Source organism: Haliotis cracherodii, unplaced genomic scaffold, assembly GCF_022045235.1.
Source record: "Haliotis cracherodii isolate W230 unplaced genomic scaffold, xgHalCrac1.p SCAF_21, whole genome shotgun sequence".
Classification (NCBI taxonomy): Eukaryota; Metazoa; Mollusca; class Gastropoda; order Lepetellida; family Haliotidae; genus Haliotis; species Haliotis cracherodii.
The window spans coordinates 14670890-14687028 of NW_027266277.1; the positions used below are offsets into that span (position 1 = coordinate 14670890).

Consider the following 16139-nt stretch of genomic DNA (forward strand, 5'->3'; position numbering starts at 1 on the left):
TTGTAGAGCCATATTGTGCATTTCATAGCTTGGCGACAATGCCTTGTGCCTTGTTGTCAACGTGCTGATGGTGAAGGCATGGCTGCCTAGCACCTCTGTAACATGCGGGCTGAATCTCACCATCAGAGCTTCTCGTCTAACTCTCAGTGCAGAAGCCTAGCTTGAGACAACGATTGAAGGGGAAAAAACACGCAATAGAGATACCTTGAGTTTTAGCGGCGGATTTTCGCGCTGTTTACAAGCGGACCAGAAATTAGGTCCAAGTCGTTTCTGTTGTGGGCAGTTACTTCAAAAGAAATCTAGCCAACCTAGACGAAGAAGACTGTTTACCCTTCAGTCGAAGCAGGAGTTTGTCGTGTTGACAATAGCCCGATTGTAACATAGCGCTTTCTTTGTCGTCAAACAAACAGACACAGGGCTATAAAAGACCCCGCTTGCCGATGTAGAAGCATCTTCTCTCAGTCCTCTCTCCAGAGCAACATCTTGTAGTGGCTCTCTGAGTTGGTTGCCCAGCTGAAGCCGCATCACTGTATACATCTAGGTGTCTTGGTCTCCTCTCAGCTCCCTCTGTTCTCCATCTTCCCTGGACTCCTCTACTATGGCCGATCTATCCGGATTGCCCCCACCAAGGATGAGGCTCCTGGCACTTCTTGTGATATTGGGAGGTAAGTCTGTGCTCTTGGATACCTACTGTGGATGTATACTACTCAACTTGTCATAGGAATATTCGTCTAGGCATGACTGACCACAACATTTACATGTATTTATAATTATATGAAATGAATTTCTATCAAAAATTAAATAGAACTTCAAATAGGTTTCCTGTACGTATGCTACTGTCCCATCTTCATTGGCAGTTTTTTAGATGCATTTATAAATTGTATGTAATGTATATCTTTCAAAACTTGATGAGTGCATAAAATGTACTGTCAAGGCGTATGCTATTGTTCCTTCTTCATCCACTGACTTGTCTTTGTATTTGTATTCAAAACGGTAAATTGTACGAAATGTATTTCTATAAAAAAAATGAATACTATATAAAGTCGGTTGTCTAAGCGTATGATATTGCCCCGGGTTCGCAAAACTGACTTTTATATGCAATTGTAATAAGTGCATGAAGCTATTTCTATCAAAAGTTGAGTAGTGTATACAATTGATATACACTTGTGACATGGTCTAATTTGTTATGTGAAACGCAAAGAGTTATACTTTCATTAGTGAAGTAGAACGTATATAAATATATAATTGGAAGGTTTTATTACATGCATCTGCTTTAGAACTACCAACAGAGGATAGGATAGGATACACAAACGCTGAGTGGTCTTATCCATGACGCAAATATCAAGCTGGTTTTCATAACATAATCATTTAGACACATTGAATTAATAACAATGAAAATGTTGTTGAAATAGTTATCGCCGTAACGTACCCCGATTTTAAGAAAGCACATTATTAACTGACAGAGATTTACACATATCCTTTTGGCAAATTACAAGCGTTGGAAGAACCCTATTTTACCGAAGATATATTATTTTAATATACCTATGTCTCATTATTAGTAGTCAAGATATGGCTGATATATTGCAGAAGTGACGTTAAATTTAACTCACTCACTCACTCATTAGTAGTACTTGGCTCTCATCTCCTATAAGTCTAATACACAGAAATTCTCTCCAATGTATGCGAATGTTTTTCGAATGTTACTTGTTATTTGTTGGTGTCTTAAGCAGTCGGGGTGATAAAGTTTTAAAAATGATTGCCAGAGTAGTACCTCACCCTGAATGACGTCATTATATTAACAACAATTGGTCATACGTCTATGTAAGACGTATAGTCTGGACCAACTCTTGTTTAATAAACTGACTTCACACAGGGTGTTAAAATATTTAATTGTCTCTATTGGTTTGTTTTTTCTAACAGTAAAACTAAATGATAATCCAGTAATATAGATGTTACTTGAAAGTAACAGTATTCCATGTGTAGCTAGTTCAAATTCATTAAATGTCTTGTACTTCACTATCCATGCCCAAATGAGGGTCAGGGGGAATCAGGGGAGGGTCACCAATGATAAAGAATCACCAGAGGAGGATCATAAAAATATTACACAAATATGGGGAGAGTCATGAAAAAAAATGGACATTTTGTAAAAAAAAATATAAAGTGCTTTTGATTTGGTCTTTTCTGGTAGGGTCATTTTAACGTTGTGGTCATCGGTCAGGACAAGGCGCGCATCCCTCACACGGCCCCAACTCTCTCTCCAGCGTTAATCAAATAATCCCAGTTCAAGGTGTAAATCACGTTAATCCTGGTGGATTCTCGAAGTGCCGAGACTGTCGACTAAACAATTAGCAGCCCTGTTTGTTAAATATTTCAGTCGAAAGCAAGGATTATCGGGTAATCTCCCCTTGTCGTCTCGTGCTTATGCCGTGTACCCCGTCTCCCCTTGTTAATCCGACACTTCCGATTTAAAAATATAATCCGCCAATGTATAAGTGTCATAAGCAGTATGTTTGGAGAGATTGGGCTTGCAGCGACCATGCTGGTCCCCGTATTGACGCTGCTGACGCCGTCTTTATTTAGAATTAGTTGTATCAAGTAGTATTTAACTTTTCGGCATTCCCTTGTTAAAAAATAGATATTATACCAATACGTCCTTCAAAGTGACAGCTTTTCAGATTATTTTTACAATCAGGGATTATCCTGCTAGGAAGACGCTGGTCAATTGTTCTTTATTTAGAATTAGTTGTATCAAGTAGTATTTAACTTTCGACATTCCCTTGGTTTTAAAATTAACATAGTATATCAATACGTCCTTCACAGTGATAGCTTTTTACTTATTTCATGTTCAGAGATTATCCTGTGTGGAAGACAAGGATTTAAAGGGGGCACTCTACTTTACTTTCTATCGTCCATTGTAAGTCTAGATTCCGATGTAATTAAAGTCGCGTGTGTTACTGAGACATTCTTAGCGTTAAGTTAAGTCAGTAGACAAATAACATGGTATTTGAAAGACTTCAATCAAAATAGCTATGACTATCAATTAGTCCTAGTGAATGAGTGAGTCGGGTTTAGCGCAGGTTTTAGCAATATTCTAGCAGTATAAGGGCGGGGGACACAAGAAATGGGATAGCAGCAGAAACGTTGGTGTAAACGATTGCATTAATCATGCTGGACTGCCGAAATGCCCGAGTCGAGTTCCCCTTTAAGATATACTTCACACATCCAGTGCTGATTGAACGTTTTATTCCAAGTAAACTTCTTGAATTATATTTTGTTTCATCAAAAGATGATGATAGAAGTCTATCAAGTCAAGTCAAGCGATTCCATTTAAATAGGGCCTACGGTCTAGGGGCTGGTGCCAATTTTCTGCCTAAATCTGGACATTGAAAAGAGTTTTATGTGTGAAGCTGAGGCATCGAGTCTCTTTAATTAGGCTTCTAATTAGCTGGTAGATTTATGTACCTAATAAATTAGAATTAGCACATACGACAGTGGTGTTTGGGCGACATGCATCATTTTCGCTTGGACTGACAATAAGCCAAGCTTAGCTCCCCTTTAAGAAACTACAACACTAGGAGAACAGTTACATGCATTGGTTTAACGACATGGTTTAGCACCATTTCAGAACCCTCAGACAGTTCTCAGGTTATGGCCATTGAATTTTATTTTGAAATATGCCCATGTCGACAGTTGTCTCGATTCCTCACCAGTAAACAATGTTGAAAAATGTCAAAACCTGAATTCACTTACTATGACGAGTGCCATCAACGTCAGACTTATATGTTTTCGACAAACATTTCAGCGTTAGCTCGCTCAATAACTGTCCTTGTTGACAATATCATTTGCTGACCGCTGGTCAAAATATTTCATGGTCGGAGTTAGTTGTTTCTCTTTTATCGACCCGCGGGTGATGACAGTCTTTAAAGGAATTCTTCATCGATTGTATCAACAACTCAAAGCTTTTGTCAACTTTTCCCCACTAGGTGGCACGAATGCCTAGGAATCTTCATAGCAACAACGCTACACCGTGATTCATATTCTTAGATTTGAATCCGTATTTTGAATTTAAAAATAGCGCGTGTGAAATTTAAGAAAATGACGGCAAGCTATTTAAATGGAATTTGAGTATAAAAACCAGAATTGTTTGAAACGTTTGAATTCAGTATCCATATGTTAAAATCAATTAAATGTTGAAACTAATTTTTTTAAGTCAACGATTTTAACATCCAAGCGTTCAAATCAATATTTAAGGGCTAGATAGATCGTAAGGGATTTATTTTCCCCAAACAGCTTTGGGCAGAACCCCTGTTAATTTACCATCACCCTTTGGCCTGTTTAACAGAATACGGTGTCCAGTTAGTTTTCTCATTTATATATCAGAAATCTAACTTTATCTTTTACAAGTAGATATATCTGGAATTTGCAGTCATATCATTTGGGTTCCACACAATGTGCCTATGTGGGGAATCGAAACCGTTCGCAGTGTGCCGAGATAACGTTTTAACCTTTTGTCTCAGTAAACTATATGAGTTTTTAAAATTGTATGGTCAACCTAGAATGTATAGGATACGTTAAGTAAATATAAATGCTTTCATTAAGTCAGTTAAATGTTTGATTAAAACGAAACCTTGTTAATCCGGACGGTACCGTCCTCAAAGAAATTCTCTGGATTAACGGGTTTCCGGATTGGGAACGTTTTTGGTAAACCAAATTTATATTTTTATCTATATATTACCGGGGAACTGAATTTGTATATATACGTCCTAAACATGAGTGTACGGATTATCGAGGTTTCCTGTACAGCCCCATGAACAAAGGGTGACAAACTTCCTATTAGGTTCTTGAAATATTTGCCGCGCTATATTAACAACCCGGTTAAATACATAAATTACATCTGTTACACTGCCCTTTCAAATAGGGAGTGTCCACGGCTGGCGGCAGATTCGGTCAATATGCCTCCCAAGTCTTCCGTATTCGCCCTGTTTATACGAACATGACTTTTATAGACACGAGATTCACTCTGTCATCAAGCCTTCCCCTACAATACGTCTGTCCCTTCAACGTTACGCCAACACAAAGCGTCTGGTCACGTGACCGTTGACATGCCCTCATCAAATAATGTCACGTCCTTAGATATTCAAATACATGAAATGTAGGTCACCTTAAGTAAACAATTTCAACACACACACTTTTTGTTCGGGTTTACAAGTGCGGAAATAATAATAATGTTGTTAATATTCAAGTAAGATAGCTTCGTGAAACTTTACAGCAGTGTGACTCGCATGTCCTTTCTGTTCATATCATCAGACAATGTTTAAAAACAAATATGGGGCGGTGGGGTAGCCCAGTGGTTAAAGTGTTCGCTCGTCACGCATACACCCGGATTCGATTCCCCCACACGGGTACATTATGTGAAGCCCATTTCTGGTGTCCTCCGCTGTGATATGGCTGGAATATTGCTAAAAGTGGCGTAAGACAATACTCACTCACTCACTCACTCACTCACTCACTCACTCACTCACTCACTAAAAACACTACATAGTGAACAATATACTTACATACGCAGGCCGAAGCTTTAAGATGAGTCAATCAAAGGAAGAAATGTAAAGACAGATTCATACACTCGAATACCAATACTGTAGAAAATTCGAAATTTCTGTTTCACTCTTCATTCTTCACTCATATCATTAAGTACCATTTTCTAAAACATTCATTACCTTTGTCAAATAACTATACTTGCCAAGTTTTCAATGTTCCGCAAGTTCCGCAAGTTTTTAATATTCGTTAAGATTAGCTTTGCCGGACTCACCATTCGTCAACACCATCTCATAAACGTATCGTCTATTACCGTTTTGAATACACCTGGCACGCTTTCAACACAAGTAAACTTTAGCCTTGAAACCAGGTGACTCGAGTTATGCAGAGTAAGCCTCGATGTGAGCCGAGTAAGCCTCGATGTGACTTGTGTAGTATATTGTGGCTGGGTTCCTTGCCATGTGTATCTTGGCAGTAGCACACAGACGGCAGGTACTAGGATGTGCCAATTCTGAAAAATAGTTGCAGCCTTGTAGTCTTAAGGTGTTTCCGCATCTAATGTGGACAGGTCTGCAAACAGTATTCAAAAGAGCATCCGTGTCTAGGGGATCTTCAAGTTGGCCATTTCAAACAAAGTATTGTGATTGAAAATCTAATTAACCTAATGCTCATATATTCTTCATGTAGAATAGTTTGTCTTACTCCTTGTTCACTACTCCACATACTCTTCGAGCATCACATATTTGTTGCTGTTTATTTTTGAAAACAGTATACGTTTTGCTGCACATTCAAAGAGACAATATAATTAATTAAAAAATACAAAACCCTTTCCATATCTATAAGAAATCTCTGCCAAAACAGAGTCGATTGTGCGAATCCGACTAAGTCATACTTATATACATAATATTTCAGTGTATAGTACATATTTGATACATAGTAGCTCCCCTTAGCCGTGCCAGGATCGTGGGTTTGCATTTTAGAATCATTTGCCTTAAAGCTCCGTGGTTTCACCAAAGTGGTAAATTTTAACTTTGGCTTCCCTACACCATTAAGTTGACACTCATTCGCTTACTATGTCCCCACAACATATAACCGCATTAATCCCGTGATACAAGGAACTACGGCCTAAAAGTGTATGCAACAACTAACCCGCCCTCTCCTTTTATTGCAGTGATGCGGGTCACGGTGTCCTTTCACTGCCCTAAAGTAATGAACCAGGCTTTGATTGCCGACCCTAAAGACTGCCGCAAGTACTACCACTGCCTGACTGATGGACGCTTCTTTGTCAAATCCTGCCCCAACGGTCTCGTCTTCGAACCCAAAGCAAAGGTCTGCGTCTGGGACTCCTCTCGATCCTGCATTCCTCAAATCTTCGACGCCGAAGGCGATAACGTAGTCGCCCCAATGGCCAAGCAGGACCCACCCGCAACATCTAGAGCTGCTGCAAGCAACTCTCAGAAGAGCACCACGACCGATTCCCAGAAGACGTCCAAGAAGACAGTCCAGACCAGCAAGGCAACTGAAACCTCGACGGCCAAGGTCGAGCAGACGACTTCCGGCAGTAAGCAGACGACCACTGAAACCGAGACTACACCCGAGGCCAAGACACCCAAGAAGGTTGAAACCGTGAAGGAAGAAACTAATGTCGAAACCTCCTCCGCTGCCACAACCACTGTCGACTTCTCCACTGAAAAATCTAACGAAAATACCACCGAGACAACCAATACAACTGACATGCGCGCCAGTGAGAATCCTACCGATGGTAACAGCACCGAGAGCGGCGAGACTGAGAGAGATGAAACCAGCACACCCCTTGTTGTCAAGGAAACCACCGAGTCCTTCAAAACAGTAGACAAGAAGGAAGTTGAAGCTAGATCTCAAACCCAGGCTCCTAAGCACAATGTTCTAAAGCGGTCCCCCTTTGAGGACAACAGTAAGTTGTGAATAGAGTATCGCCACCCTAACGCTTTCATTGCATAAATGCTTTCTAAACCTTTGCATCAACAGCTTGATAGTTCTCTCATATCATCCAGATTTGGTTATATGGGGTAGCCTAGTGGTTTAAGCGTTCGCTCGTCACGCCGAAGACCCGGGAACGATTCATCACATGGGTACAATATGTGAAGTCCATTTCTGGCGTCCCCCGCCATGATATTGCTGGAATATTGCTAAAAGCGGCGTAAAACCATACTCACTCACTCATCCACATTTCTTAAATCAAAGTGAAAGCATAAAGTTGTTTAATAACATCCAAATCATCACACGATTGCGATCAGTAATTGCACTATTGAATCAAACAAGGGTCAATGAACGTTTCGTACGATTGTATTGACAGTATAACGGTTTTAATGCTAAAATATGATTTATACATAAGTTTTATTTTTTCAAAACTGCATGTCATTCATCATGACAATGTCATTGCTGCTTGTTAACATCTGGGCAGACGCCAAAGCTATTCATTTAACAGGTTACGCTTTTATCTCGGGCTGTGTACAGGTAGGTAACCGATTGTAGAATGTACTTGTCCTGCCTCCCTTGAGATCCAGCTATTTCGTACTGTGAAGGGTGGCACATACCCTGGACAGCTGATCAATTTAAAGTAAAATGTTGAAGAAGATCTAATAGATAAATATCATAATAGGATCCTTGTAGTATGCAAGAGTCTCTGTAGTCCTCCGATCTGACTAGATTTGAAATGGATAATTTGTAATATTGATACGATTAATTGCTCTTGAAGTGATATATCAACAGATAATTAGATAATGACTTACAGTTCCCCACGCCCCGCCCTCTCCTTCTATCATAGAGCAGCAATGAAGCCCTTTTGTTCAATACTTTCAGGAATCGACAGTGATTCCGGTAAAGTCCGATGTACCTCTGCGTTCGCCTACGTCACCGACCCCGAAAACTGCCACACCTTCTACCACTGCAACAACTGGCGCCCATTCCAGAAAAGATGCCCCCCTGGTCTATTCTTTGATTCTCAGAACCTCGTCTGCAACTGGCCCCATAACGTCAACTGTATCCAAGGTTACCGCGCCAAGACTTACTTCGCTTTCAACAATATGAGACGCCGTATGCACCCCCAGACCCTTAACTCAATCAATAAGGTCAATAAGGTTGATGAGGACAGCAGAGACAGCAAGTTCAATAAGGTAAATAAGGTCAAAACCACCGAATCCACCACTGAGAAGATTCCATTCCTTGAGACGATTGAAAATGATGTAAGAAAGGTGAAATACGATGAAGACGTGGACTCCACAACGGCTCATGCTACCGAGAAAATCGCCGTGACCGTTCGCCCTTATGACAGATATGGACACAGATTCGCCTCCTCATCCGCCCCTGAAACCTCATCCGTAGCTGACACCACCACCTCAGAGCAGACAACAACTACCGAGTCCACCACCACCGAATCCACCACTCCATCCACACCACCTACCTCCACTGACAGCTGGGTGTACGAGACCCGGGCCTCTGAGACCAGATCTACCTGGAAGGACTGGAACTTTGACCTCTTCTACACCAGCAGTGACAGACAGGGATCTGAACTCGACCGACTTGAACTGTTCTCAAATGGAAAGAAGGCCCAGATTGAGAAGAAGGTCGATGAGGTTGACGCCACTGATGCCCCCTCTACCTCCAGCTCCAGCTCAAGCCCAAGCTCCGACTCATCCTCAACCAGTGGTGCCCCTACGGCTTCCGCTAGAAGCATCTGGGACAACATGAGCGAAGACTCTGATGACACCACAGTGAAGACAGATTCATCTGCTGAAAGTGATGCTACCACCACAAGCCAAGCTCCATCTTCTGAACCCGAAACTAGCTCAATCCTACTCGACACCAACGCAACCATCACAACCACCAACTTAACCTCTTCATCTAATGACTCTGTAACCCTGGATGACATCGAGAAAACCAATTCCACAAGCAATGACACCAACACCACTGAGAAAGATGTAAATAGCACGACTACCGTTACCGAAGACACATCAAGAGCATCTTCTTTCGATTTCGGCTCTGATGCGGAACGCGAACGCAGTCACCCCAGGAAGATCCAGCAGGACGCTCCCCCTGCCAGCAACCCATTCCTTGCATCCGACAGATTTGCCGCAAACCAGCAGTCCGTGTACGCTAGGGATTACCACAACACCGACAACGTTGAAGATGTGGAAATTGAGAAGTTCATGATGAAAATGTTGAATGATGCTATGCAGAGTAAACATTTGGTAGCCAGACAAGCCAGTGAGGAATACCCCGACAACTTGGTCGACGCCTCATATGACAAGGGCAAGATGACAAAGGATAATGAGATGGGCGGTAGTGACGTGTTTGATAAGTGGGCTATCGCTGACAAAGAAGGTAAAAAATCCAAAGGAACTCTGTTTGAAGAGACTGAATCTGAAACAGAAGAAATTGAGTCATCTGGCGAGGTGGAAGTTTCTGCCCATGATACTGAAAACACCATCACCAACCTGATCATGAAAGATGAGGCGAAGCCAGCTGAACCTGAAACTAAAACTACACCAAAACCCGAGAACATAACAGAAGTCACCGATGTCTCAAAGAACGACACTGAAGCTGAAATCGTCACCGAAACTGTTGATTCCAACACGACTGACACGAAAGACATCAACGCAACCATCACTGACGCTAAATCTGTTGCACCTTCATCAACCACCACAGCATCTACAACTACTACAACAACTACCCAAGCTACGGTTAATGAGACAACAACTGTGACAGAATCTGAAGCTGCCACCACAACTGAGTCTGCCGATGTCGTCACCAAAGAAGAAACAGCAACTGTGAAAGCCGTTCCACTTCTGAAAGACGTCTCTGATCTGTGTACTGAGAAGAACAATTGCTCTGCGACAGCAGAGAACAAGACCGAAGAGACCACGACCACTACAGAATCAATTACGACTGAGAAGATAGAAGCTACCAAAACAGAAATTAATAACACAGAAAATGAAACCATAACCTCACAAGCACCAAATGTTACAGAATCTGTCAACGTCACTGAAAAAGCGGAAACCGAAACCACCACAACCACAACGACTACGACTACGACTACCCCTGCACTGAACGTCACTGAGGCCGTAACTACAACTACTACTGCTGAACCTATTGCTAAAGACGCTGCCGGAAACTCCGCCAAAAACGCCCTTGTTCCATCTGATAATGCCATATCTAAGGACGATACAGCAGTAGAAGTTGATGAGAAACATCTACCCCTTTCAGAGAACGCTACAAAACCCGAAGCAGTAACTGTAGTGACAACAGTCAATGTTACTCAAGCTGAAACCGAAAATGCCACAGAAATTGAAATCGCCACAAATACAACAGAATCTGAAATCCAAGTTGATGCATCAAACACAACTGTCACTGAAATCGTAAAAACCACGAGTAACGACACAGAAGTCGAACAGACGACATCCGCAGACGACACTTCTGATGACGTCACAGAATCAACCAGCAGCACGAGCACCACAGGCAGCACGAGCTCTCAGTCCAGCAAGATGACGTCAACATTGACGGCAGTATTGGACACATCTTCCACCGACGGAAGACTCGCTATAGGAGGATCTAAAGGCACCACAAAGAAATCTTTCATTTCTCTTAGTGACCTCATTAAATGGTACCTCCGTCACTGGAGGCACTACTCCAGATGGAGGGACGGCAAGGAGGTCCGCCCTGCCCCACAGTAAATTGTGTGCCGTGTGTGCATCCAAAGACAATACGTTGACTGACAGAAGGTGTGGTCCCGTCACAATCAATTGTGATAGTTAAGATGTGAGAGACGGGCGTCCCATGGTGTGAAAACAAACTTTATAGACTTTCTGGGACAGGCCGTCGAAATAACGCCAGAATACAAACCGTCTCTGACACAGCTCCACGATAAAGACAAAAGGATTAAATATAACTGATGTCTTATTGTCATTGTCTGCAGCAGTAGATTTTTATATCCTTTACTATAACCGTAGAACAGCTAAGCAAATCTGGCCCATGATGGCTGCTCTGCCTGCAATTATAGACTCTTTGCTAGTATAGGTCATCATTCGATCTGAAAGAACGGTTCTCGAAATGTACCATGGTGTTTCGTAAATATTACTGTAAATACGTGATGTTCGTCAACATGTTTTCATGTAGAAAAGGGAACGACTGTCTCACTTTTCATGAAATGCTTTAGTATTTTTCTACACTGATCGTATTTAATCGTATTCTAGATTTTGTTACTGTCTCTATATGTGTGAGGCGATATGAGAGTTACTGGCGACTGATTTGAAAGGCGACTATGAGTGAGTGTGAGTGATGAGAACAAATATTTTTTACAAAATGGTCCATTTTCAGAACAAAATTCTCTTCCTAGATTGTTTTGTACCATACGTTCTGCTTGCACTTAATATAACTTAAACCATACGATGTAATGGTTTTTTAAATTTATTTCACATTTTCAATTTTCTACATTTTGTTGAGAAAATGGACCTAGTTGATGTTGTCTTTAGCTTTGTGGCGTATCATGTGATTTAAAGCCTTTTAAAGGTAACTATGATTTGTACGCGAGAGATTTTGTACTATATTGCTTCGATCTCTCATTGTTTAAATATACAAATGTATGTCAAATATCATAATTTTGTATCTTTTTTGTACAGAATAAAAGGTATATGAAAAATACATAACTCTATGTCTTATTTCAACTCATGACCTCAGGGTCAAGTCGACCACGTGGTTGATCGTGGGGTTGTCTCAAAATACTTATTCGTTGTATCATCAGTTAATGACAGTGTTGTTCATTTGGACTCACACACTTTTCTAGATTATTGCAAACAATGGAATTTTTAAGTTATTCAATTACAATTACGCAATGTACTGACTATTTTGCTATCGAAAGACAAAAACACAAGTGACTTAAATCAACAAGAATTGTTTTGAGACAATCCCTGGGCAAGGTCGCTGTACAAGCAAGTGTGAATCAAATCGTCCAAACACCACTTGATCTACAAACTCAAGTTGTATTTTGTTTATCAATCAAACAGTTAATGAATGCCAGATTGCACTCACAATTTACACTAATTACAACGTCAAGATCTTAACTGGAACAGGCCACCGAGCGCAGTCCTCCTTTAAAGCCATCAAAGGTGTGACACGGTCAATCTAGCTGCACAATACCTCATGCTCAAGGTGTGGTACCTTCAACTATTAAGTGGGGCAAGGGTGGCACAGTCGTCTAAGGCGCCGCAATTCGCAATGCAAAGTTACACCTCTTAGGCATGTCAGAAGCCTATGATCAAGGGTTCGAATTCCGTTTCGTCCTTATTATGAGTATTAGGTTTGTCAGCACCATACCCGTTTTCGTGGGTCTAAGACCTGCATCACTTCGGACTTTCCTTACACACCAAGCTGACATGCAGTGATATTAGTAAATGTTGTTAAGATCGGCGTTAAAATAACTCACTCACTTATTCAACTAGTAGTGAGTGAGTGAGTTGGGTTTAACATTATTCCAGTTATATCGCAGCGTGTCAGCTCATTGTGGGAGGAAAGCCCGAAGTGATGCAGGTCTTAGACGTTTAGCACTTCTGTGAAACCCACGAGCACGGGTATGGTGCTGACAAACTTAGAAACATAATCGGGGCGAACCGGGATTCGAACCCATTATCATAGGTTTCTGGTGTGCCCAAGGGACGCACTTCTGCACAGCGAATCGAGGCGCCTTAGGCCACCCGTGCCCCCCTATTCAACGTATGCTATCAGGCATAGACGAAGTGTGGCAGGAGAGTGTGTTGTAAGTTTATTTGTAGCGATTGTCAGTGGCTGCAAAGGGTCAGGAACGCTCCTATAATGCCAAGTGCCACAGCGGCCAGATTATAACAGGACGAGTGATTTACAGTTACCGACCTTGGTCGTTGTTCACAAACATGACAGACTTGATCATTCGAGAAGTTTCGGGATGGGATGTTTCTAGGCTGGCTGAACCTATATAAGAGCGACACGAGAGAGATCGAGGCCTGACTTGCGTCTTATGAACTTGTCAAGAGCGGATTGGATACCTACACTGAATTCTTATAGCTTCAAACACTTTTCCAGATACAAGACCGGAGAACGGGCCTCTTGAAGACATTTCAAAGTGACAAATTCTGGACTTTTGTGAGTGCACTGACATATACTGAGGGAAACAAATAAGGGAACACATGAAAATACAAGTGCTCCTTTATTGTTTTCCAGGTTTGTTCCCAAGCTATGAATGGCAAGTTATGGATGGCAAGCTATGGATGTCACTGTTGGTAAAAATCTGGGAATAAATAAAGGGACACTGCAATGAAATGCTGTTCCCTTATTTGTTTCCCTCAGTATATATTCTAAGTCATGTTAGTTGTTGCTGGTGTCTGTTTCTGATCCAGTGTATTGCCTGATGTGAATGTAAACTTAATAGTGTTCGTTAAACACAATTTGATAATTACACATTGGTGTATATGGTAGGTCCCTTGAGGTGAGGTGTTCCAAAACTGAAATAGGTCATTCACCAGTCTGGTGAAACTTTATGACGTGAACAGATGGGGTATAATAAGCGTGGCGAAATTGGGATTCGAACCCAAGATCAGAGGATACTGGGACGTCTAAGGGACATAACTCTTCAAAACGAATTGCGGTCTCTTATACTATTGGAACACCCATTCCCCTGCACAACTGTCCCTTTAACAAACTGAGACCGGGGGTAGCCTGATGGTTAAGGCGTTCACTCGTCACGCCGAAGACGTGGGTTTGATTCTCTACATAGATACAAAATATGAAGCCCGTTTCTTGTACTTCTTGGGATGTTGCTCGAATATTGCTTTAGGCGGCGTAAAACCAGTCAGTCACTTACTCACTTACTCTTGGGCAAACAAGTGCATCTGATCTAGAAACCTGTCGCCATGCATCCCAATTTCACCCCGCTTATGATACTTGCAATTTGAGTGTACAGTCTGATATATTTAAAATATAAACGTTGATTACTTTCTCTGACATGTTTAATTGTTATTATTATTACTATTATTATTATTATTATTATTACTAATATTGCTTCTACTACTACTACTACTACTACTACTACTACTACTACTACTACTACTACTTGGGGCGGTCGGGTAGCCTTGTGGTTAAAGCGTTTGCTCGTCACGCCGAAGACCCGGGTTCGATTCCCGACCTGGTACAATAAGTGAAGCCCATTTCCTGTGTCCCCCGCCGTGATATTGCTGGAATATTGCTAAAAGCGGCGTAAAACCATACTCACTCACTCACTCACTCACTCACTCACTCACTCACTCACTCACTCACTCACTCACTCACTCACTCACTCACTCACTCACTCACTCACTCACTCACTGCTACTACTACTGCTGCTGCTGCTGCTACTTCTACTACTACGGAAAGTATCTGAATCAGCCACGCCAATTCAAGCCATTCATATCATAAATGTCTTGACCATAGTTTTTTCAGTGAATGAGTGACCCACAATCATAGGTTTCTGGCTTGCCCAAGGGACGCAACTCTATCAGCAGTGGAGACTGATTTGACTTATTGAATACTGTATTGTATGTGGATGTCCCATCAAGGCGTCAACAGTGTATAAAGTGCCCTCGCGAGGTGCGAGCGGTCCCTTCAATGTGTCTGCGTCAACACTTTAGAATACATTTTAAAAATCGGATCCGCCATTAATAGATACCATTGCTGGGATCATCCATACAAAATTTCAGCATCAAATAGTGTTTGTTTCTTTTGCGTGGGCGTGGACGTTGGCGTGGGCGTGGGCGTGGACGTGGGCGTGCATTCGTTTGTTCTAGGCTCTAGGTAACAATCACTTACTTTGTTATGCAAATTGTGGCGGGATATACTTTTTCACGAATACTTTGTGATGTCGCTGATTTTCAGGGATCCATCCATATAATGTTTCCCGCTATTTTGCCTTTCATACCAAATGGGGACGGTCGGGTAGCCTAGTGGTTAAAGCGTTCGCTCGTCACGTCGAAAACCCGGGTTCGATTCCCGACATGGGTACAATGTGTGAAGCCCATTTCTGGTGTCCCCCGCAGTGATATTGCTGGAATATTGCTAAAAGCGGCGTAAAACCATACTCACTCACTCATGCCCAATGGAATCTGTTTCGTCGGAAACTCGAGACTGGTTGTTCTGTCGTTGACCAGTTTGACATACAACTCTTCCTGATGTTTCTATTCAAGAACAAATACAAGTCATATGGTGATAGTTGCCTAGAAATCTGCTTCACTACGCCCAGTGCTGTGGCCGGTGTGCACAGCAACACGACACACATTGTATTACTACTATTCACCGTTCATTTTGATTATTTTCTCTAAAGAGCTTTCCAGTTTACTTCTAAACGTTCGTCAACAAAGAACTCCCAATAATCCTGACCCTTTGAGTGGACAGTCGGCGAATGTGTAATCAAGTATTTACACTGCTTGAAATAGAATGATACGTTTACCCATATCAATACGTTTCACCCATATGATACGTTTACTCATTGCTATCTCCCCGAAGGTCTAACGGTTTAACGCCGATTTTAACAGTATTCCAGTTATATCAGCTTAATGTGGGAGGAA

General features: G+C 41.8%; 1 protein-coding gene across 1 annotated transcript; it reads left to right on the top strand.

Annotated features, from left to right (window-relative positions):
* The first annotated feature begins 598 nt into the window (after positions 1–598).
* On the top strand, positions 599–11246 carry LOC139470874 (mucin-22-like). Its single transcript, XM_071253192.1, has 3 exons — positions 599–665; positions 6707–7468; positions 8377–11246. Exons 1-3 carry the CDS (start codon positions 599–601, stop codon positions 11244–11246), a joined length of 3699 nt encoding a protein of 1232 aa, XP_071109293.1.
* The last annotated feature ends 4893 nt before the right edge of the window (positions 11247–16139 follow it).